Genomic DNA, 25,862 nt, shown 5'->3' on the forward strand with positions numbered 1-25,862 from the left:
CACGGGAGGGGGTGCACCGACAGAGGAATGAGATGCACGAGTGAAAAGTTGACACGATTTTGGTGGGATTTTTCATCTGAGAGGCGGCAGGATCATTTGTGACTATCCTCCGGTCTGGAAAGTTCCCTTGGGGGGGCGGGAAGGGAGGGGGGGGGGGTTTCATTATGGCTTCAGGCGCCGGTAAGGCTGCACAGCCCCCCGGGCCGGGCTCCGCCGTTAACGGGACTGCGGCAGAGTTCCAGAACATCGAGCAGGAGCTGTACGACTACCAGATGCACAGCAAGATGTGCAAGAAGATCGCTCAGCTCACTAAGGTAAGAAGAGCCGCCGGTAACACCGGGAGAGGCGCGCGCGGCGGGACGCGCTGTCACCGAGTCTGTCGGGCTGATTGGATGATCCGATGGCTGCTTCACTCTGTGCCATCTCATTGAGAAGGCGGCCAGTAATTATCCCGTGAGAGATGAGATGTCAGACCAACAGACATCACAGCAACAGGGTGAATGCTTGTAAAAAAAATAACAGAATCGTTCCAAAGGAGATTAAAAATAAGGAATAACCCGAGAGAAGTACAGAGTAAAAAAATAACACATCGCAGTAATAGATAGTGTAAACGTGCGTAAACAACATTATAGATGGCACTATGTTACAAATCACTATCTCTTGGAATAATAATGATAATAATAATGATAATAATAATAATAATAATAACAATAAAAACTTGGGGTTCTTTCCTCTTCTTGACAGTAATTAGACATTTAGCTGCACATCTTCAGCAATTTGAGAGCCAAACCTTTTCGGGGCAGCAATTAAGAGCGATGTAATTATCAGTTCATTTATGGATTAGGCTATCTTTCGTCGTGCATCGATTTACAGTTTAGGCGGTGAGATCTCATAGCAGAGATTGCACAAATGCCAGAGCCCAAAATTACGTTTCTTTGTCTGACCAACAGACCAAAAATATTCAAAGATGTCAATCAATTAACAGCAACATGAAACATGAAAGCAGCCACATCGAAGACGAAGCTGTAACCAGATAATGGCTGATATTTGTAATTAAAATGCATTAATTGAGTAATCAATAACATTATTTGTCATGATTGCAATTATTTCTTTACTAGCACCAACATATGCTGTGTATCTTCCTCACACACACACACACACACACACACACACACACAGTGTGCAGGCAGGGATGCTTGACAGCAGCAGTATATCTGTATCTGCTCTTCATACAGTAAGCAGTGCTATAAGGGGGTTCTCCCTCTCTCTGGTGCACAATAATGCTTACAGAGGCAGAGCATGACCCATCGCTTGTTGAGCTATGACAATTACTGATGACTGTGCACTTCCCATCTTCCCTTAGGCGTTCACCTCTGTGTAGCCTGCAGGTGTGTGTGTGTGTGTGTGTGTGTGTGTGTGTGTGTCCAGGAACACGTGTGTGCAATGCCATGCATGCTGCAGTTGTATTTGCGTGTGTGTAGTTCAGAAAGCTTCTCCTTCACACACGAACAAAGATGACACAGATGAGGGGTCAGCACTTGTGTCTGTGCTTGTTAGGGGGATCTGCCAGCCTCGTCCCTCTACCTCTCGTGCCCCTCCGCTCCTTCCATCCCAATGAAAAAGAAAGCCTGGACTTCTTTTCTCTCTCTCGTGAAACTTTATGCACGCCCTGCCAGCCTGTGTTTAGCTCTTTGATGGTCACAGTAAATAAATCTGAGACCCGGAGCACCGGTGAAATAAAAGAATCATCAAATCCGATATTTTGGTGTAAGCATTTCTTTGAGCTTGGGGATGCTTTGCATGTGACACATGGTTTATTTGAGTGTTTTGGGGCGTGGAGAGGAAGAGGGAAATGGGTCAGCTGTGGTAACCTTATATATTTAATAACCCCTGCTCTCTGTGAACATGGAGGCTGGCACACACACACACACACACACACACACACACACACACAGTCATGCACTTGTACTTTACACACCTCCTCGCATCTGCCCTGGCTCCTCCACTCACCCATCCACACTTATGCTTGACTTACACAGCTCCCTCCCCCACAGAGTGGTCTGTCCTGGTTGAATGGGTGCTGCTTAATATAAACCAGTAGCACGTCGGAGTGTGTTTACATGGCGGAACAAGCCAATGGGAAGAAGGCGAGAGCTGACCAGGCCAGCTGTTGTGAATGTTCACATAAGCTTGTGTGTGAGCAGACACGCACACACCCACATGGATACAGAGACGAGAGTAGCCTCTTTACGTGACTCACAGAGATCAATAGATGCATATTAAAGTGTGTGTTTGTGTGTACATATTACACCCACACTTTTGATTGGCAGCTCTAATTCTGTCTACGTGATTTCCTGTACTTATCTAGCTTACACTGTCACAATGTTCTCTACTTTGTAATCCAGCACACCCGGTCCCCTCTTTGATATGTGTGTGACTGTGCGCGTGTGTGTGTGTGTGTATGTGTGTGATGTAAGAGAAAGTGTGTGCACGCTCGCTTGTCTCTTTGCCTAACCTCTCCTCTGTGCACTAACCATTCACTCCACATCTCACTCCCGTTTCTATGGCCTTCTTCTTCTTTACGCTGCAGACAGAATATTCATTTTATGCTTTGCTGACTATGAAGTTATTGTCAATAAGCACAGGCACCGGCTTGTGAGGCTACATGAATAACATTATCGACTGGGAGGATCAATATGGGGATCTCGAGACAGGATTTACAGTAGCAAGAGGCTCTGGCCGCTCTCTGACCGAGCTGCCACGCCAAGCGTCTTTATAATTTACACCCCAAAAAAAGAATTAAAGCGTGACACTACTTTATTACACTGGAATTTCACACTAAAGGTTTTTCCCAACTATAAGTGATGCAAAAAACGCGGAATCAGTCGCCACAAGTGAGATACGAGATAATAAGTCAGTGAACAGACGCATTCATGTCAGTTACACGGCAATATCTATCTGAAGTTTGCTAACTTAAGCTAACACTAGCCATTACGACCAGCAAGAGTTTAACAAGGGTGCATTTTGTTGCTTATAATTTTCATTTGTAAGAGTGAGAGTGTGTTATTTATTCTTTCAAATGTTACATAATCACCCTTTAAGTTTAGCAAGGTGAAGACATGATTGCTTCTAGATGAAGATAGAAAACGTTTAATTTTCTGCAAAGCGAAAACACAGAATATTGACATTTCTGAGATCAGTGGTTCCCAAGCTCTCTGTTTGGTGACTTCTTAAGATGAAGCAATGACTAGCCGGGACGACTTGTCAGGACTTTGAAGTGATAATTTTATCTTCTTGTGTCATTTGAAGGATTTTCAGAGGCCCGAAGATGTGAAACTATCCAACACTTGAAAAGGAAGAAGCAAGGATTAGAGAAAAATCTAATCAGCACCCATTCAACCAGACAACTTAATTTTATGTAGCAGATTTTTTTTATTTATTTATACCTTGTAAGTCCTTGTGGGTACACCATATGGCCAAAAGTATGTCTGTATACTTTGTGAGGACTTGACTGGCCTGCACAGAGCCTGGCCTCAACCCCACCTAACACCTTTGGTATGAACTGGAACAACGACAGCAAGCCAGGCCTTATCGCCCAACATCAGGGCTCCTCACTGATGCTCTTGTGGTTGAATGGGAGCAAATTCTTGTGGAAAGCCTTCCCAGATGAGTGGAAGCTGTTATAGCAGCAATATTAATGCCCATCGTTTTGGAATGAGATGTTCAACGATCACATATGAGTATAATGTTTGGGTGTCCACATAATCTTGGCCATGTAGTGCATCTTGCGGTGTGGGAACCTCTGGTTTAGATGTAAACAAGTTTTAGGAGACCCCTTTCTAAGTCGTCCTCTCTCCTGCTATATTTTCCTCCTCACTTTCAAACTAGCCATTGAGGACAGCCAAGAACAGCACGCACACACACACACACACACACACACACACACACACACACTCCCCTCAGAGCCTGCCCTCGATTCAGAGTCCCCTTCATGCCTCTGAGTCATGAGTTACAGTTTGCGAGCCAAAGTTCATGCACTATGATGCGATTGAACAGCCAGCGTCACATACTGTCCAAGTGTTTGACTGCGGAGGGTTTGTGATTAGGATTGGGGAAGATGCCACATCCATTGTCGACATCCGTAGCTGAATTATAAGAAATACATCACAGATTAAAGGAGACTGACAATGTTGAGACCACGTAAGTGTGTGTGTGCAAGAGAGAGGTGGTGACATGCACACACACACACACACACACACACACACACACACACATAGGGGGAATGTCCGGCAGTGCTGTGCCAGCTGTGTGCTGCAGACAGAGAGGCGTCTGGGTAAAATATGAGCCTATGTGTCCCCTGCCTACACCCATGCACATGCACACACACAAACACACACCTCTGCAAGTGGGTAAATGAGACATCAGAGTCAGTAGGAGCAGATGATGACACTGTAGACATGGCGTAGAGGGTAAAGTGAATAGTGGGGTGAAACAGGCCATATTTCAGGTGTTAGTCACAGTCTATATTGGGAAGAGGGGCAGAGACTCCACACATGCTGGCAGGCAGAATCACTGCATGAAGCCGCAGTGACTGGACTATATTAACTCACAGGACTTTGTTTACAGTAGATACACACAGTTTGTCAGTGCTGCTGTTTAACCACTATTATTTGTGTTTGGGGATTATTGTGTTTCAGTCAGTGTGCGTTTGATATTTGTCGTCATAAAGCTGCCAGCTCAAAATATTGGCTCCATAATGTCTGTGACAAGCGTCAGTGTCAGTTTTCCTGTTTGTGATGGACCCCCATTAAATTACTGTGGAGGAAACAAGCCCACGGAGTGAATCATCTGAATCCATGAGTGTGTAAACTGTAACCAGGTCAGCTCAAATGAAACGGAGGATTTTTTTTTTTCCAAAGAAAACTTGGTCACGAAAGCAACATTGAGATGAACTTAAGAGTTGAAAAGTATCACCAAACATTAATAAACAGATTTAAATCCTGTCAGTCACGCAGAAGAAAAAGTAAAGTGACTAAAATCAAAATATAATCCTTGAGAAAGAAACAATTTCATACTCAATATGTGCTCAAATAAGGAGGCTTATAGGCCAATTTGAATCTTTTTTTTTTTATCAAAGGGGAAAAATCTATTACTCAGTCTGTGTGAATGAAATCTCTCAACGTCAGCTTAAACTCAACAATGACGGGCTGTTTCAGCTTTAAATTATTCTGCAGTTCCAAAAATAGGAGAAACGCTACACGAAAGCACTTTTTCCTCAATCTCATGACCTAAGGGACAGAAAACCCTAAAACCCAACTTTTCAGCTACTGTGAAAAAAAAGAAAAATAATTGCGAAGAAAGCCCAGAATGACCGGAGACGTGGCAGGCCGAACAAAACACAAGGATGAACAAGAGTAATTAATGAACCCCCAAAAATCAGTGATCTGTAATTTGTGGGGCACACAGACTGACGAAGGCACGTCAGCATTAGATATGTGATATATATAGATATAAGTGTATGTCGAGCGGAGTGGTGATGATCACTTCTGTCTAGCTGCAAAGAAAAAGTATGACATGATGAATATGATACATTTCTTAACAGTTTTTCTTTTCAAAATTCACATCTTCAGGGCATGTGAGCAATCATTAAATCTCTCCCTGCCTGTTGTTGACGCTCTGCAGGTGATTTATTCTCTGAACATGAAGAATGAGGAGCAGGAGGCGGCCCTGCAGGCCTTGAGCCACGCTCACCACGAGGAGCTGCACCGCATCCTGATGGAGACGTGTCATGAAGGGGAGGGCTCAGCACTGAGGTCACGCCTCCTCGAGCTGCAGGAGTCTCTGGATGAGCAGCAGAGAGTTGGAGCCCAGGTGTGTGTGTGTGTGTGTGTTGGGGGGGGGGGGGTGCACTCTTACCCTCCTGATCAGGAGATAAACTGACCTCATTCAAGGGCATGTTGTATTGCTGTAATTTCATGTGTTAACTCCCAGTGGGAGCAGCAAATCAAAGCCGCCCCTCATGTGACCTACAACAGTCAACCTCGTTCACTTTACCCGGTCTAAGACTTCATGCCTAATTTACATGCTGTGCACCACAATACAACATCAACATGAATCATAAATACCCACATGACTTCCTTGTGAGCTCTTTGGAAAGGAGGCATCTTAACAACTGACAAAATAAAACATTTATATGGCCTTTAAACTTTTATTGTGAAATGTGTTACTAAGCTCATCAGTCTGGTTTGTTTGTTGTCTGCCATTTCCTGTTTTAGCTGTTGGACATTTTGCTGCCAATTCAGGAGCATGTTGTCACAGGAGTGTAAACACCTACCAGCAAATACATCCCTGCATGAAAGCAGTCTAAACTTCACCCTATGGGCTTTTTGTGAAACAGGGTGCAGTGTTTTGTATTTTTGATGACCGGAGGTATAAGCACAGCCCCAGTGCAGTGCGGTCTGAAAAATGGGCCAGAGCAATATGAATACATTGTTAGTTAGGAGGAATACATTATCAGAACTGGAGCAAACATTATGAGAAAACAATGAAGTAAAACTAGACTGTGGAGTTGAAGTTTAGTCATATTTATAGAAAGTATCTTATTTTCTTATTAGCAAATCTATTACAAACATGTTTCCAGTCAACAGTAACATAATATAACTCAGTCTTTACTCTGCAGCAAGTGGCCCTGCCATGAGCACGATGACACACTTCCAATTAATTCATTACAGTTCATTGCTAGTTAACTTACTCATGAATCCCGGTTACTTTTGTGACAAGCTGAATGAAGGTTTAGAATTTATGGCTGCCGGATCTCAACCGTGCAGGCTGGTAATGATGTTTTGCCACATACTGAGTATTGTTTGAATGTCACAACACTGTAGCTAATTGGCCTTTATGGACACAGTCTTTTATGCCTTTTTTATGCCTGTTTTGTGTACACACTGTCCACAGCGTTCACTCCAGCGATCTGCACAGTTCCTAGATACCAAGACAACCTAACAGCTTTGAGATGCAATGCTACAGAATATACACGTGCATATATATTTACACATGAACAGTAGGGTGTCTGCATGGAGCAAAGTGTTTGAAAGGTTTCCACAGGGTTAATGGGAGTAAAAACATAATTTCTTTGAATCAATGCCTTGATGCCTTAATTTGGGCAGTTCTAAAAGAAAAGGGTGTCTTACCGACTATAAGGATGTAAGTGGACTGTGTAACATGTTATCCTTCGTGCCTCCAGGTGCAGGCAGACTTTGAGTGCTTCCGCATCCATGCGGGGGAGAGGGAGCGTGAAACTGAGGCGGAGCTGAGAAAAGAGTTTGAGGAGAGGCTCCAGGCTGCTGAGGAAGAGCTCCAGGAGGCCAAGGCCCAGATCAGCGATGCCCAGGAGGAGAGCCTGCGGTTGAGCAAAGAACTGGAGAAGGCTGGGGAGCAGATCCAGGAGCTGGATGTGAAATGTGAGGAGCTACAGAAAGTGGCTGACGAGGAGAGAGAGAGCAAAGAGGAGCAGAGACAGAGAGAGGATGAGGTGAAAAAGAAAGAGGAGGAGGAGAGGCAAACGGAGGAGCGGGAGGACTTGGAAAGAGTAAAAGCTCTCTTAGAGGAGGTAAAGGCGCTGAAGGAGGAGAGGGAGCAAGCAGAGGAGGAGAGGAGGCGAGCTGTGAAAGAGGAGAGGGAGCGGTGGGAGCAAAAGATGAGCGATCTAAACGAGGAGAACGAGGAAATGAGGAAGAAGATGGAGGCAGAGTGGAGGGAAGAGCGGCGGAGGTGGGAAGAAAGGGAGGAAGAGGAGAAGAAAGGAATGCACAGCGCTCTGCGGGAGAGAGTGAAGAGGGCCGAAGCCGAGGTGGAAAGTCACCTGGAGAGGCTGGCTGAGAGCAAGAGAAACACGGTCAAACTGCAAGAGCGAATACAGGTATACACACACACACACACACACACACACACACTCACACACACACACACACACACACACATAATCCTTCCTCTCATACTACAACTACAATCCAGTGCTGTGAAAAGGGAGGTGAAGGAAATTGAAATGTTGCAGCTTCCTGTCTCTGATGCATCCAGCTAATGATCGTGTTGATGGGAAAGGAGGGAGCAAGAAGCAGAGAGAGAGAGAAAGAGAGAGAGTCGTGCGGGGGGGGGGGGGGGGGGGGGGGTCTTGCTTGTCTAACCACAGGCTGCCCTCCCTGAGTGCTATTCCCACTGCCAACTATCTGCTAATGAGAAGTTTGAGCAGGATAGATTCGCTGCACCACCACCATTACCACCTCGTGGATGAGCATTAAGAAGCCCTACGAGAGCTGGCACAGAGCTGACATAAGCCTCACAGCAGACCATTATGGGCTCACAGCAGGGCGAGATAGCTCCCTGACTCACCACATTTCATCCCATCGCCCTCCCTGTCTTTCTCTGACTTGCGTTCTTTCTCTCCTTCCCCCTTATCTGGGTGAAATTTGCTCGCGGCTCCTCTCTCTCTCGCTCTCTCTCTCTCTCTCTCTCTCTCTCTCTCTCTCCTTCATCTTTTTTTTTTCTCTTTCCTATTCCCCCGTGCTCCACGATACTCCTCTGCATCGCCCTCCTTACTCGCCCTTGTGCCCTCCCTCCAGGACCTGGAGGAGGAGCTGGAGCTGGATCGGAGGCGTGTGTCCGAGGCCGAGGGCGTGGCCAAGCGGGCGGAGGAGGAGCTTGCGGTCGCCAAGGAGAGGCTGCTGCTGCAGGAGGACGAGCTGCAGAGCAGAGCAGGTAGTCGTTCAGCCTGCCTCTCACTGTCTCTGCCTTTCTCACCTGAGAAAACTCACATCGGTGAAAGTCAGCTGAGCTCGGTGCCGTTCCATTATTCATTCTGACTCAGCGTTAATTATGTTTTCGCCTCATGCCATTATAATAAATACAGAAAATGCAACAAACGCACATTATTCATCCTCCACAAAGGCAAACAGTTTCATCAAAGTGTCATCACACCCAGTCAGCAAAAAATGCCCTGAATTTTATTTATTGCACGAGAATGATTTTTGTTTTAGGCTCTTCCTCATTCAGGATCGGTGCTGTAAGGCTCTTCTGCTTCTATTATGCATAATCAATCAATACATGCTCGAGCATGTTTGTGTTCACTTGGGTGTTTATTTGGTGTGTGTTCTCTGTGTGTGTGTGTGTGTGTGTGTGTGTGTGTGTGTGCGCGCGTGTATGTAGAGGAGCTGCTGAACCGCGGCGGTTGTGAGGTGTGTGTGTGTGCTGAAGTGGAGGAGCTGAGGAGTCAGGTGAGCCGTCTGCAGAGCAGGAACAGAGAGCTGGAGCTACAGAGCAGCGGCCGAAACAGTGACCACGCCCGGCAGATACGCCAGGTAAAACACACACACACACACACACAATAAATACAGTGCTGTTACATGTGCATGTATATTAGATATTACACACAGTTACCACTTTATTAGGAACACCTGTATAATCTAATGCAATACAATGCAACAGTTCTGCCATAAAGTTGACTTTAAAGATGCCTATAATCAGTCATAGAGGTGTTAATTCAATTATATGTTTTAGCATTGAATTTACACATTTCTGACAATGTCACCAAAAACTGAACATTATTGACTTTGTAAAGGTAGAGTTTCTGGCTGAGCTGTTGCAGTAGATTGTGCAGGTGTACTTAATAAAGTGGCCACTGAGTGTGTGTGTTGTGTGTGTGTGTGTGTGTGTGTGTGTGTGTTCACAGCATGCTGAGGCGCTGTCCAGTTTGCGTTCTGAGATGGTGAGAGCCCAGACAGAGGAGCTGCGTCGCATCCAAAAACACGCAGATGATGAGAGGGACAAACTGCAGAAGGAGATAGAAAAAGAGAGAGGAAATTTACAGAAGGAGAGAGAACAAGAAAAGGATCAGATGGAGAAGGACAGGAACAGACTGCGCAGAGACAGAGAGGAGGAGAAGGGAGCGCTGGAAGAGATCAGAGAGCGTCTGAGGAGAGAAAAGGAGGAGGAGGTCGACCGGCTGAGGAAGGAGCTGGAGGTCGAGAGGGTTCGCGTTCGCTCGCAGTTGGACAAGAGCATTGAACAGGTGGAGGCGGAGAGGGCCAATGTGCAGCAGAAGCTGGAAGAGGAGAAGAAGAGGTTGGTGGAGAAGGCTGAGGAGGACAGGAAACGGTTGAAGGAGCAGGTGCGGAAGGCGATAGAGGAGGTGATGAGGAGGCATGCGGCCGAACTTCACAGCGTCCAAGAAGCTCTGAGCTCAGAGAAGAAGACGAACCAAGAGGTCAGCGTCTGTCTGCACACCATCACACATGATGTTTACCTGCACACAAAAATGCATTTAAACTAAAGCCAGAGCATTTGGCCTGACTGCAGTAGGAAGAAGTGAAAGAGGACACAGTTTCTCCATAACATGCGCTTATATCTGAATTTTAAAAATAGCCTGCTGCTCAGCTCATATAGGCTTAATTATTTTAGTTTCAGTCAGACTTTGGATTTAATTATTTTGGATTCAAGGACAAACCGCTATGAGGAATAATTTTTCCTTTCATCCTGTCACACAGTAACAGTAATACTTTCCCTGCTCTGAGTCTGTGTGATGCACATGTGCTCTTGAAAAAAACTCCTTACATAGAAATCTTCAGAGGTCTTTTTCTTAATTCATGAACCTGATAAATGTTGTTCTTGTTTATATGAGTTCAGGCTCCTGTAATAACTAGGTTACTTATTTACTGGACTCTATGGTCCGTGTCTCCACAGGAGTCGTCCACTGAGTCTAACACAGTTGTTTCTAACATTTTGGGCTTGTGACTTCTTAAAATGAACACCTACTTGTGACCCCGTGTCAGCAGCTGCGTATGTCTTAGGCTTATGACCAGGTCAACCAAGAAGTGATTTTTATCCCGTTTCATTTGAATGTTTTAGTGAAATGACACAATCATTTAAAAGATAAAAGCAAAGATCAGGAGAATTTCTGAAAAAATTTTGTGTCGCATAAATGTTTTTTGTCTGATGTGCTGTCCTGTTAATCATCTCGTGACCCCCCTCATGGGTCCCCACCCACTGGTTGGGAACCACCACAGAGCATGTTTAATGGTTTCTTTTTGTAAGTCAGTGTAAATGCAGAAATGTAAAGAGATTTTATCACATAATTTCCTGCCCTTTGAGCCTCCTTATGATGTTCACTTCATTGTGACTAATTATTAATTAGGCTTTGTAATAAGGAGATGGTGGTACGGTCGGGTTTAAGTGCTAAAAGAAGATAAATTGTTAATGCGATAATGGTTTTGACGAGGGTGGATTTTCTTGGAAGGTGTGTGCGCATTTGGAAGAAGAGAGGAGAAGCGGTGAGGAGCGGCGCAGTGGGCTGGAGAAGGAAACAGAGGAGCTGAGGACAAAACTGAGAGATGCTACCAACGAGGTCAGAGGTCACATTACACTCAGATACCAGATAAAACTATTTATAACATCAGTTGTAACACTTTCTGTGCTCCCAGATCTGTAGGCTGGAGTCAGTCATCCAACGGCAAGACAAGAAAGAAAAAGTGGCCCCTGAGGCTGCACGCTCATGTGGGCCTCAGTGCTCTCGTCTGGAGGAAGAGCTTCATCACACTCGCAGTCGGCTGGCCCGGACGCAGGAGGAGGCGGAGAGGCAGCGGGACAGACAGCAGAGAGAGGTCGCGTCCCTGAGAGCCGACAAACACCGGCTGGAGGAGAAAGTCCTGGAACAGAGCCGACTGAACACGGAGAGGAGTCTTCTAGATCAAGGCCAGCGGCACACTGAGGACCGGATCAGGTAGCAGAATAAACACCAACCTGCCAGAGCTGCTTAGGCTTAGACGACAAAGTCTTGACTCTGCCTGTAATTGCCCCCCCTGCCCTCCTGTGAAAAGATCACTGGGGGAGGATCAAGGTTGAGTTGAGCTACGACGTCTTTTTCCCCTCTTCAGTTCAATTCAGTTTCATTTGAATGAGCTTTATTGACAAGTAATGTCTTTTTACCAGAACAAAACATGACAAGAAATTAGCTGCAGCAATAAAAATGATACATGATGCTACAAAGGATACATTAAACAGTGTCGGTGCGTTACTGAAAATTAAATAAAGTAAACATTAGCCGTAATGGTGTTCAGAAAACCAATTAGTCTGTCTCATATGGTAATTCTACATCACATCACATCTATGATTACTGGAAACACAGACAATTACTTTTATTTAGTTGGTTTAATTATTCTAAAAGGCCAGTTTACATGCAGTTTTCGCCTCCTACAAAAGGTACAACATCATTATTGTTGTCTGTGTTCGTCTAACAATGGCAGCCCTCAACATGACGTCTTTTACCTGTTCTGGGGTCTTTTCCATGCAAAAGCCCACATTTACAAAACCTGTTAGCTAAAGGTGTTCAGGTTTCTGCTCCAGAAATACAACCAGGGAATTCCTAATCTCTTCATATGACAAAGAAAACAAGGTTTGCGCTTATATGGATGTTAATGAAATAAAGTTATTAAGAAAAGTGAGAAATGATCATGTGACCACCGTGTCTATTAAACCTCCTCTTAAAATAAGTCAGAAGCACAAGCAAACAAGACGCCGTAACGTGATCACACAGAAGAGTGCAGCAAGAAGAAATAAATAGTTCATTTTGCATGTAGGTTATCTCTGCCTCACCTCTCGTTCTGCTGCGTGCCTCCAGGGCAGAGTGCGAGGATCGTCTCAGAGCGGAGTTCAGGATAGAGATGAACGCTGCTGTTGCTGAGAGCGAACAGAGATGGCAGAACAGAGAGCAGGAGCTGCAGACCCAGATATCTGAGCTGCAGAGTCAACTGAGCGAGGAGCAGGTGAGTCTCCTTCACAAACTAACCACCTGTGATCTTTGTCCTCAGGACCTTCAGCCACACTGATTTTCACTAAAGGAGTCTGATGATAGCCAGATAATCTGAGAGATGGAGGTCTGGAACAAATCTAGACCAGCATCGAAAGACACTTTTTTAAAAACCAAGTGAAAAACGTTTTATGTACTCATTTGATGAAGCTTCTTTTGTTGGTTAGTTGGAGACTGCAGCCAGCGATTCTTTCCATCATTGCTTGATTTTCTCATTTAATCAGTGTTTTCTGATTCTTCTGTCAGATACTATGATGATGAAATATACCCAATATAATTTATCAGAGACCAAGATGATGTCTTTGAAATGCTTGCTTTGACAGAGCAAGAGTCCAAAACCCGAAGATATTCAGTTTTCTGTCGTATATGATGGAGAAAAGCAGCAAATCCTCACATTTAAGAAGCTGGAACAAGCTAATATTTTTTTAGCATTTTTGCTTGAAAAGGACTGAAGAGCAACATGTTGAGGGTCAGAGATGATTCTCTACCTCTGCACCATTTAGTGTCACATTTCATTTGAGTTATGAGGTTATGTCTGACTGAACTCCACACGTTAAGATCAGTTTACTACTCGTTTTAAGTGCTGTGAAGCCTGTGAACAGTTGTATATGAAGTGACCTCTGTGGCTCAGAGGGAGAAAATAACCGGGATGATGTCACCCGGGTGTCTCAGCTTCGGCTTGGTGACTAAACATTTTAACAGAACGTCAGTGATACAAACTGGGACATAGAGGTTGGAAGATGTGGGTGTTTACCGGGCAGGACAGGCGTAACGTAATACTTTATCGAGCTGCATTATGTGGGATCCACTGTTTTAGAAGCTTGAACCATACTAGAGACTGAAGGTCTGGATATTTCATTCTCAGTTGCATCGATTTGTCCATTCCCCAACGAGCGCAAAACTAAATCGCTGGAGTATTCTTTTAATGAGTTCCATCAGCCTGTTTCGAGTGCACAATGAGGTCTGTGTTTTACTTATTTGTTTCAAGAAAGCTGTCTGCGTCTGCAAATTCTTAAACAAAAGCAGCATCTCCATTTAATTCGACGCCTGCTGCAAATTCATCATCTCAGGATTACTTTGACCGCGCACAGAGCACTTAAAATCCTTTCGCCATTTCTCGCCGATACAGGCGGAGAAAAAGAAGGCGGGCCCGGGAGACGATTGCCACGGCAACCCCGAAATTGACAGGCTGAGGAAAGAGGTCCAAGACACCAAGGAGATAAACAAGAAACTGAGGGAGCTGCTGCAGGTACACGCACACACATATACACATTTTCCCGAATCATATGAACTCTCTTTCATAGGTTTTCTCTCTGATGAATAATTAAGCAGCTTTGATGAAAGCGCCGCAGTGAAGAGGCAACGAAATGTTATTCTACGAGTGTGTGCATTTATCCATGTAGCACATACACAAGTGTTAAGTGTAAAGGCAGGTTTGTGCAGCTGCTGTAAAAGGACGACATGTGTTAATGTGTTGGAGGAGCCTCAAACCCAGTCGTCAGCTGAGGAGAGACACAGTCTGGCTCTGCAGGCGCTAGAGAGACAGGCCAAAGAAGATGTGCTGTCTGAGAGGAACCGGCTACAGACAATGCACCACCTGGAGCTAGGTAACGCACACATGCACACACACGTACACATAAACGCATTCAGGCATGAGCATTAGCATGAGCATAAACATAGCAGTAACACACTGTTTAACACGTACACACACACACACACACACACACACACACAGGGCGATATACACATTGAGATTATAAATTCAACAGTGAAGTTGCTATTGCCATGGATACACTTCACCATGGCAACAGCAGAAGGGTACCTGTAACAGTGGGCCAAATTGATTTTGTTTTCTGTATGTGGTCTGGTGTGTGTGTGTGTGTGTGTGTGTGTGTGTGTGTGTGTGTGTGTGTGTGTGATATCAGATAAGCAGCGTGCAGAGTTGACCCAGCAACACACGGAGTGGAGCAGACAGATGACCCAGAGACACATGCAGCAGATAGAAGACCTACAGGCTCAACTACAGGCACACACACAGATGATGGCTCTGCAACAGGTAACACACACACACACACACACACACACACACACACACACACACACACTCATATTCCACTCCCAGTCCCAGTGGGATGAGTGTAAACAAGGAGACGCACACAAACACACACCTCTCAGTCTCTTTGCCTGTCTTTCGCTCTCATGATCTCTCTTTGACGCACGTTCACATGAATAAAATGCTCCGTGGCTCCGAGATTCAAGTCAACACAGCACACTACCGTCTATAGCCGCACTCGCCATTTTAAATACTGAATCCTAAGTGTGATTATGTGTGTGTGTGTGTGTGTGTGTGTGTGTGAAGGACTTGAAGCAGCAGAACCAGAATCAGGTGTTTGAGCGACAGCTGGATGAGAGTCGCTGTGCCATGCTGGAGCTGCAGAGAGAAAATGCAGCACTGAAGAAGCAATTAAAGGAACGGTGAGGAAAGAAGAAGGCACTTGTGTGTGTTATTTCAACATTAATGATATCCTTCAGGGCTGCAACTAACGATTAGTTTCATTATCAGTTAATCTGCTGATATTTGTTCTCGATTAAATGTCAGAAAACTGTGAAAAAGCCATCACAGTGTCACTAAGCCCAGAAGTGATTCATCCAATTAACAGTCCAAAAGTACAGTACTATCAAATGTGACAAAGGAAAGCATAAAATCCTCGCATTTTTGCTTGAAAAATGACTGAAATGATGAATCAATTATCAAAATTGTTGCCAACTAATCGATTAATCAACTAGTCGTCTCAGCTCTAATTTAAAGTCAGAACAAAAACAAAACGAACTACCAAGTTACATACTGAAATGTAATCAGTATCAGAAAAATACGCTTATTCCCTTTTTGCTGAGAGTTAGATGAGAAGATTGATACCACTCTCATGTCTGTACGGTATAGGCTACAGCTAGCAGCTGGTTAGCTTAGCTTAGCGCAAAGACTGGGCACAGGGGGAAACAGCTAGCCTGGTTCTGTCCAAAGGTAACAAAATGCACCTTCCAACACCTCTAAGCTCACAAATGAACACATTATGGCCGGGTTGGGTACATAACTCCAGTAAATATAAATATATAGCTGCTAATAGGAGCATTTCCTAACTTTATGATAAGTTAAGCTAACTGTCTCCTGGCTGTAGATTTATATTTCGTGCACAGACACGAGGGTGGAATCTTCTCTCTTGACAAGAAAGCAAAATGTAGAGCTATTCTATAATACAAACATATTCTAGACAACATTTGATTTAATTTAAGCCTTTTTGTTTTACTATCCTTGCTTACTACATGTTTATTCAACTTATTGACAAAAGTTTTAGGATAATTGAAGAAATTGTGTTTTTATCTTTTAAAATATGTTTAAAGGTTATACACATCTAAGTTACAGGTTCACTGCAGTATGTCACACAAATATATTGGACATATGTAATTCTTTCGTGTATATTTTGGATTATTTACTGGTCTATATGAAAACCATTTCAGGATCCCTTTTTATCTTAATTATTTTTCTGTATTAAAAAGGCCACTTCCATTATTTCCCTCCTTCTTCTTGTATCTACTGTCCCTCCCCAGGTCAGTGCAGGAGCATCCTGAAGCTGAAGAGAAAGAAGAGGAAAGTGCAGACCTGCAGAAGAAGAAAGACGCCCAGCTGGAAGAAGAAGCACAACGTCTGAAGGAGGAGGTGGAGAAACTGAGGGTGGAGATGGAGAAACTGGAGGAGTCGCAGAAACACTGGGAGGAGAGGAAAGAGGAGGACGTCAAGGAAGAGGAGATGGACGAGGAGAAGAAGAAGGAACGGGAGGAGGAGAAGAGGAGAGAGGAGGTGGAGGAGATCAGGAGGGAGCACAAGAGGGAGATGCAGAGTTTGGTGTCTGAATACAGCAGCGCCCAGACGCACCTGCAGGCTCGCATAGTGGCCTTGGAGAACGAGTGAGTAGAGGATAGACTGGAGGAAACACAGTCGTTTGTAATGAATATAATCTGATGAACGTCAGGGCAGGTATGAGAGAAATGTGTGTGTGTTTGTGAATATGATTTAACTGCAGACTGCGTGAGCGAGAGGAGCGGTGCAGGAGGAGGGAGCCTCGATGTGACGACCAGCAGCTGGGGAGACTTCAGGAGAGACTGTCCGAGAGAGACCAGCTCATTAAACGATTAGTGGTGAGAACACACGTACACACTAACAGACTGCTGCGCCTCTGCTCACTCCAGAGGTTACTCACTTGAAGGATTAGTCTGGTGATATTTTATCTTCTTCTTATAGTCAACGAATCCAGAAAAAGACCAAAAACAATGAATTGATTGTCCGTGCAGTCAAAGTCTGAAATATCTTATTCCTCTGTGCCAATGATTTAAAAACACATCAGTGAGCCACACTGTTGCACTGGGTGACATGTTCCTACATTACGGAGAACGCGGGCACTGTAGTTTATTTTGAGTCGATCCCACATCTTCGGCCCCGCTGCCGAAAATACTCACAGCAGCGAATCTGTGGCCAAACCTCGTCCCCAACACATGCGCTGTTTACTCCTGTTTGAGTTAGCTAAAAACTACAGTGCCAAGCTGTTTTGAGGAATTATGTAGTCTTTTTTTTTTAAATAAGGAAACTATATATTTGTGATGTGTTCTTAAAGAGTCACATATTGGACTGAAGCACTAACTTTTATTGGATTTGTTGACAGTAAGGAAAATATAGAGTAATGCCAGACTTCTCCTTTCAATCAGGGACTGCCCATGACTCTATGCACGGGCAGCTAACAGAAACATGTTTGTGCGGTGTACTGTATTTCCAAGGCAACTAGTATTCCTCCAGTTAAACCATATAACAGCCGTAACAGCACATTAAGTATAACACAGTTCTCGGTTTTCATGATATGGTCTCAAGTCTTAAAAACGTTTTTTGTTCAAAGGTTTCTTGCTAAATGACTCTGAGGACGCCCTCACAAGCCAAACAGTCATGATATTTGAGCTTGACGAAACAATCTCCACTCAAGGTCCACTTACTCGCTTGTTGTGTAGCTTTCGACTACATCACACAGTCCTCGTTAGAACATTTAGTTTGCTCAGTTGCCGCCAGGGAAACTTTCCATTAATCTGAGCACCTCTGGGACTTCTCATGCATGTGGAGCTTAGGGGTGTCCTGGTGGCCCAGTGGTTAGGATGCATGTCGTGTAACTGCAGTGTCCCCGGTGTGATTCCCTCCAGGGAATTTTGTTCCTGGACTCCTCTCTCTCCCACACGTTTTCTGTCTGTATTTCAACTGTCGCTCTCCAGTGAAGGCAAAAACAGTCTTTGACAAAATAAATTAAAGCTAGTTCAGAACGGTGTGATATGGTCAAAAGCTCCAGAGTAGGGGGACCTTGAGTTGAGATCAAACAAAGATATTGAGCCCTGCTAAACTGGCAACACAAGCTTCTCCAATTTCAAATGAGGACAAGCTGCTGTCATGATGACCTGACAGGTGGAATTCGAGGAATTCTTGGATAAATAAGTGTTGTGAACAAGAGTTCATGTAAAACTGGTTGTGTAATGGCTTCAACCACTCAAACCAAATCAAATTGGAACAAAGTGTCTTCATTTATCATCTGGGGTCATATATGCGTAGGAGAGAATTACATTTTTTAAAGTGTCCTCTGCCAGAGTGCCGTCTCTGCCATCTGTGTGGCATGAGGCAGCTCAGCAAACAAGTACACCCTCCAGACACAACGCTAATACAACAACAACAACAACAACACCAACTGTGAATAAGGCCAATGAAAGTCCTTCCTCTCCCTCCTTCCCTCCAGGAAGAGAGGCATCAGCTGCAGCTTCACCCTCCTGTTGCCGGGGACAACAGCACCCTCAGGCTTCGTGACAGCAAGTCCCGCCCCGGGAGCGTCACGCCAACCATGAGGGTGAGTTTGTCTGTTCAGCTCGTGCACATAATGTATTCAACCAAACGAGCCTCCTTCCAGCCAGAAGTGCTCGCTGGGCTGCAGCCAACTTCTCACTCGACAGATCACCAGTCTGTCGCAGAGACGCACCCCCCCTCTGTGTATCACACTGCTTTTGATTACATTAGGTTTGGCCAGTAAAGATTCATATGTGGATATATAATCTGCTACACTCAGAAGGATTTTCATGTCAAAACCTAAAAGCATCCTCAGCCGCCTAAATCATGATTTGAGGCCGCAACTGAGCGCAGGATCCGGCGTGCATTAACGTGCCTACATTCATTTTGGTGTCAGTTAAGGACAAGTGATCACAGACCATCTGCGCTGGTAAATCTGAGCGTAATAATGAAGCATGTGTGCTGTTTACTGGCTGTGTTTGAAATGATGCTCCACCCAAAATCTTTTTAATATCAAACACACACCTTCTGTAGACTTGAAAGATGGTTATTAAACACTTTTCTTTGATAGCTAATGGGTGCTGTGGTCAGCTTGGAGTCACGGCAGTGGAACAAAGGGTATCAAAGCATCGCCTACCTCTCTGGTGACTATTTGTAAGCTCATTATGTTCTTAACACTCATCGTTTGGCCAAAATATGGCTAAATACACACCAGATATAAGGTTGTGCATTTAACCATGTTTTTGGCACAAAAAAAGTTGTTTTGTAAGTTCATAGTGAGCATATGGCTGATTATGCTGCAGGAGTGTTTGATACTTCTCTAGAATCATATTGTAACTGATGAATTCAAGCTGACCAGACGCTGTTCTGCATAAAGAAGCTAAGTACAAACATTTTACAGCATACGGTGGGCGATTGTCATGAAAGTATATTGGGCGGAGTATCACTTTATATTCAAACTTTCAACCCTTTTGGAGTATTTACATAAACAGGACAGTGGGTGTGGGACCGACTCAAAATAAACAACAGTGCAGTTGTTTATCATAATGAAGGAACACGTCACCCAGTGTGGCTCTTAATAACTCAGTGTGTTTTTAATAGTTTTTGGGCAACAGTGGAAGAAGAACAAATACAGAATATCAACCGGCTTATCTTCTGAATACATACACCTAGAGTAACTGTGTTTCCTGAATTTTGGTGCTTGAACACATTAAATTTGGAGCGGGCTTAATCAAGTGGAAAAATAACAGTAATTTCATGGCTTGGATTTGGATTTGTCATTAAAAATGGATAAAACTTGAATAATGTAACACCAACATATAAACTGTGCTGGTTTTTATTAACAGAGGAAGCGCGTGGAGTCTCCTCCTCGTGTCACCAGCATCCCCAGCGCCGGCACTTACGACAGGAGCATCTTCCTACCTTCCTCCTCATCGTCTTCCTCCTCCTCCTCCGTCCATCAGCACTCCTCCTCAACGCTCCCCCACCAGTCCACCTCCCACCCTCAGACCTCCCCCCACTACTCCACCTCCTCTCTTCCACACAAGCACACCTCCCTCTCCCTCAGCCAACAGTCCTCCTCCTCCGCCCCCCGCTCCACCAGATCCCGGACCTCCTGCATCCCTCCCACCCCGGCGCCCACCGCCCCGCTCCCCGTCTGCCCCTCGCCGCAGACGGGCATCCGCTACGTGTCGCCCTCCTGCCAGGAGCCGTATGCGCACCTGCAGGCCCAATCAATCAGGTATGACCACTTTAATATCTTGGCTGTGATGTTACAAAAGGAAGAGAACGGGAAAGCAGCGCACTCATAACTAAGATACTTTTATTTTAACTTATAAAGATCAATTGCCTTCTTCAGGATGAGACACCACAGTCACCTGAACCCAAAAATGTGTCCACATAATCAAGAAGTCCGGCATTCAAAATCTGACTTAAATGTACAAAAGTATTAGCATCAAACTTTACTGAAAGTACCAAAAAAAAACATAATGCAGAATCATATAAAGTATATTATAATCATTGATGTGTTCATCACTTTAATGTTTAATGTAAAGGCGGGGATACTTTTAATTACTTTATATACTGCTGGGTAGAGTAATCTCCAATAATATATCATTTACTAGTTTATTTTATATTTTGGATTATTAATCTGAATCTGCAAAGTAACTAGTAACTTAAATTACCATATAAAGGTGGTGGAGTAAAAAGTACAATAGTTGTAGAGTAGAAAAAAGTACAAGTACCTCATACTTGAGTTAATCTACTTGCATTCCACCATTATTTGTGTAGATGAATTAGTATTTTGTGGATTATTTTTCTAATCTGAATGGTTTCAGTCCTTCCTGTGATTGGCCTGATTTGAAACACCTCAGTATGAAAGACTGTGGTGTCTCATCCTGAAGAAGGCATGGGTCGATCTTTATAAGTTGAAATAAACACGTCGTCCCGTCAGTTTCTCACTTGTTTCAAAAGAAGCACAATCCTCTGAACCTATAACATAATGATAAATGAATTATGATTTTTCAAAAGTCAATGCATGTGCTTCTTGTGTTTTGTAGGGGTCCGCATCTGGAGCAGAGGGGGACGGAGGGGCTAAAACAGGAGTGGTTCACCAAATACTTCTCCTTCTGAGCACAAAAACAAAAACAAAAACACACACACGCACACACAGCAACTGCAAGTACATTTCCTCATATACAGTTCATTGCTTCTTATACACATCCGTTTGCTTCCCACACACACACACACACACACACACACACACACACACACAGACAGACAGACAGACAGACAGACACAGACACACAGACACACAGACAGACACACACACACAGACAGAACCACATCAACAGACAAATGGGCTCATCACCAGCAAGGCCATCTCAAACATTGCCTCAAAGCTCAACCAAAAAGTGCTTCTCAAACACATGCCTGACCTCTTCTCTGAACATAGGCCTGCCGGATCTTGTTTGTATAGTTTGGAATGTCTCCATATCTTCTTTTTAAAGCGGTCTTTCTGTTTTTTAAATGCAACCTTTGCTCTAATCTCATCCCACGATTATTCCAGGCAAATGTACATTTCTTAAAATCAACAACCAAGTGTCTCTTCGAGTATGGAAGCATTCGACGTATTCAATCAAGATCCACGTCAAAACGGACACACGCGACTCACCACACCAAAATGAAGCTTGTTTCAATGCAAAAATGTATGATAATCTTAAAGAACAAATTGAATAAAATATTTTCTTTTTGTAAGTGCCTCTTCTTTGTATACTGGTGTAACAATGGGGGGGGGGGGTTAACCATAAGCCTAAACATCACATGCAAATCACATCATAGGTGTGAAATTGACTGTCCATGTTAGAGGTGGGTGATATGCATGAAATCCTCTATCACAGTATATGTAATTCTGATGTTTCATTGTAAATGTTCTTGAAAATTGATTAAGAAACAGTTTATTGATAAAATACCCAGTTGGGAATGTTTTTGGCTATTTCATCAAATCAAACTCCTTCATCAGCTGACATCTTGCCAATATATCGCTCATACCCCCATAAAGCAGCCCTGTGCAACATTATCCACAATGGTTTCAATCCACCACAATATAAACAGTTTCACTAAATCTGATGGTTAACAAATTTATATTGGATAAGATCAACTTTATTGATCCCAATCCGGGAAACTTAAGTGTTTCATGTTCTAATTTGTTTTGCAAAATAGCAACATTCAGAGCCCTTGTTTGGTGATTTTCTTTATCCATATTTTGACACCATAACAGGAGGTTTACCTGGAAACTAAATAATAAAAGACTAAACTATAATAAAAGATAATTTCTTTTATTATATTATATTTTGACATGATTTCTGAGATTTGATTCCACAGATTATCTGGAGACTCGTGTGTCCACTAGTGCCCTTCCTTTCATCTCTTTACATATCGTGGCTGGTGGCTTGATAAGGGCTGATTATTTCCATTATCAAGTAATATGTCAGCTACTTTTATTTAATTAATCTAGTCTATTAAATGTCAGAAAATAATACCTATCACCATTTCTCAGAGCCCATGGTGACGTCCTGTTCAACCAACAGCAGATAGATACTCAGTTTACAAAGATAGTGTATGAAACAGAGAAAAGCAGCAAAAGAAGAACCAGAGAGCATCTGTGGTTGTTAAATGAATTAATCAATTATCAAAATAGTTGGAAAATAATTTTCTGTCAATCGACTTACCTAGATTTAAAAAATTGTGATCACAATACCACTTTCAGATGGTGTTAAAAATCAGATAAAAATTTATTGATAAAGAATTTTTTTCTTCATATATATTTAGGATGCATAAAAATGACAAGTGGTCAGTTATATAAATACGCAGCCGGTTTCGAGAACAGGCATAAATGAGTTTCAATAACAAATTTTAAAGACACAAGAACACATCATTTTCAAATGGTCATTTTAATAACCTTTGCCAAATGACAGTTCTGTATACACTGTACATTAAGTGACCTTCAGTTATGTTACAAGGGGATCAATAACATGTCAGAGGTCATAAAGGATGACGAGCAGACTGCTGACTGAAGAAGACCCAGATACTTTGTACCTTCTTCATACTAAAAAAAACAGTCTGAGCGTGAGCATCCTCACACTACATGTGTTCAGTGCTCACATACTACTGAAACATGGGATCGTTTTGCAACACCTCGGTGGCAGAGCTGTACTGGAGGATGTTGCCATAGAAACGAGTGAGCTCCTCTTTTGTGTCCTTGGCACCCCTCCCTCCCGAGCCCCGGTACTTCATGGAAAGCAGCTTGGAGCACAGGTAGTGGAGCCACAGCACGTTGGTATGGGGGTGGTAGTTACTCCAGTTGTTTCTGAGATAGACAAAAAGAGCAGCATGGCATTAATGAACCAGTCACTCTGAGATGTTAGTTTCATACTGTAAATGAGCAGGATTATCCACAAGAAGACTGATGTCTGAAGATCAGTACTACCCTCATATCTGTCCAATAAATATAAACGCCAGGGGACGGTTAGCTTAGCTTAGATCCATCCACAAAGACCTCTAAAGATTAGTAATTGTCACATTACATCTTCTCTGTTTAATCCATAACAATAACTTTATTTTTTTACCTTTCAATAGAGACAGGCTAGCTGTTTCCACCTATTTCTAGGCTTAACTAAGCTAAGCTAACCAGCTGCTGGCTGTCACTTCATATTTAGCAGACAGTTATGAGAGTGGTGTCGATCTTCTCATCCAACTCTCAGCAAGAACACTAACAATCATATTTCTAAGCTATTCCTTTAAGACAGAATCACAAGGAATAGCAGTGTCAGCTTGCATTTTCTGTATCCCATCATACAAACCACACATGCAAGGTGAGATCCACCTTATTATGGGTGTATAATAAGAAAAGCTAACTAAATCAGCTGAGTTGTATTTCTAGACGACATATTGATTCATCAAAGTCAAATCAATACGTTTTCCAATGCGGCCTCTGTAATCCTACACATTCCTTCTCTTCTTATGTGTGTATAATAGGATATAGTTAGTGTGCCTGAAGGATATAGTTAGTGTGCCTGAAGGATATAGTTAGTGTGCCTGACACGAAGCAAGGCACATTACTCCTGATGGAGACCAGCACCTTGCATGGCAGCTCGGTCGCCAACGGTGTGTGAATGGGTGAATGAGACTTTGCTGTAAAGCACTTTGGGAACCGTGAAGGTTGAAAAGTGCGATATAAGTGAGATCATTTACCATTTATTCTTTTTATAGGTGCACTGTTAAACTGCTACATGTGATGCCTTCACAGCACAGAGACCGTGTGAATGCACTGACCCATTCTCCCGTCTCATCAGTCTGTAGATATCAAACTGGTAATCCCCCTGGCCCATGAAAAGCTCCTCATCCTTCGAGATGTCACAGGACACCGTCAGATCATCTGGAGAGAGCAAGGCGTGTGCTTGTCATTCATGATTTTAACAGGGTTAAATATGACGTAAGTCGGAGGTAAAAAAGAAAAAAGAAAAAAGAAATCTGACCGATTTCTAGTCTGGAGAGAGAGTAGTCAATGATGCGGACCAGCACCCCTTTAGTTTCCAGAGAGCAGGCCGCCCCGTTCAGGAGGAAGCTCCCCGTCTTTTGCTTGGTTGTTTTCACCAACACATTGCCCCAGTGGAGGTCCCTGCAGTAAACAGCACAGGGGGGATAAAGCGGCTGTTACAAGACACCAACAAAACATCCATCACACTGACACCACATACACACCGACTGAGTTGTCTCACACTGATACAGAATGCCACATTTCACACCTGATGTGCCCGAGCTGAACAGGTTCAGATCAAATTTAATGAGTACAATTAAACAAAAGTGTCAAAGTATTTGTTGTGGTAGTCATCGGACGTTTCTAACATATTTGGTTGTGTATCGTATGCTAAATTCTATTCAAAATATCAGTGTTATGGATGCTTTATGTTGTGTATTTATTCAACAATACAATGAAACAAAAGGTGTGGCAACATGATCATTAACTACTTGATGCACATCACCTCTAAAAACAAAGAAGTCCAGAGATGGCCTTTATGAGCTTTGCCTTTTGTTGTTAATCAATAAGTCGATTAGCAACATTGTGTCATTTTTTTAAAAGTAAAAATGCCAAAATCCTCAGGTTACAGCTTCTCAAATGTGAATATTTGGTGTTTTTTTTAGTCTTTGATGATAATAAATTGAATATATTTGCATTTGGCCAGACAAAACAAGACATTTGAGGAGATCACTTTGAGCTCTTGGAAACATTTTATAGACTTTATAAACATTGCGTCTTGTCCCAAGCCGTGACGCATGCAGACAGTTACAGATGCTATAATTTGTGTGTGTGTGTGTGTGTGCTCCACCTGTGTTCAAAGTGTAGCTCCTGCTCAGCAACAGCCATGGCAGCAGTGACCTGATGAAGGATGCTTTTTGCCACCCCCAAAGACGCCAGCTTGACAACACAATAAAGGCTTGAATTAAAGACTACATTTGTACTCATATACCACAATAAAAGTCAATTCATAAGCTGATCAGAATTTTTTTTTCAATTAATACAGTGCATTTGCAGAAGCTAAGCATTTCTTTCAGATGCTCAGCTTCTTCTTTCAGCATTATCTC

The 25,862-nt window shown here is 43.4% G+C and overlaps 1 protein-coding gene across 1 annotated transcript; it reads left to right on the plus strand.

The window, feature by feature from the left end:
- Positions 1-164: 164 nt before the first annotated feature.
- fam184b (family with sequence similarity 184 member B) lies at positions 165-21,350 on the plus strand. Its single transcript, XM_070925204.1, has 18 exons — positions 165-314; positions 5,683-5,871; positions 7,244-7,918; positions 8,619-8,754; positions 9,202-9,353; positions 9,725-10,258; positions 11,288-11,395; positions 11,472-11,770; positions 12,668-12,812; positions 13,986-14,105; positions 14,337-14,463; positions 14,782-14,912; positions 15,216-15,331; positions 16,463-16,819; positions 16,936-17,050; positions 18,676-18,783; positions 20,066-20,460; positions 21,278-21,350. The coding sequence occupies exons 1-18, from the start codon at positions 165-167 to the stop codon at positions 21,348-21,350; spliced, it is 3,930 nt and encodes a 1,309-aa protein (XP_070781305.1).
- The last annotated feature ends 4,512 nt before the right edge of the window (positions 21,351-25,862 follow it).

The sequence above is a fragment of the Enoplosus armatus genome, chromosome 2 (assembly GCF_043641665.1).
Source record: "Enoplosus armatus isolate fEnoArm2 chromosome 2, fEnoArm2.hap1, whole genome shotgun sequence".
NCBI lineage: Eukaryota > Metazoa > Chordata > Actinopteri > Centrarchiformes > Enoplosidae > Enoplosus > Enoplosus armatus.

What these genes read in the sequence shown, in the direction of transcription:
- fam184b (XM_070925204.1), top strand. Translation starts at nt 165, where the DNA reads ATGGCTTCAGGCGCCGGTAAGGCTGCACAGCCCCCCGGGCCGGGCTCC. An exon ending in AGCAGAGAGTTGGAGCCCAG is followed by an intron (nt 5,872 to 7,243) that starts GTGTGTGTGTGT and finishes TCGTGCCTCCAG; the next exon opens with GTGCAGGCAGACTTTGAGTG. An exon ending in AAGAAGCAATTAAAGGAACG is followed by an intron (nt 15,332 to 16,462) that starts GTGAGGAAAGAA and finishes GTCCCTCCCCAG; the next exon opens with GTCAGTGCAGGAGCATCCTG.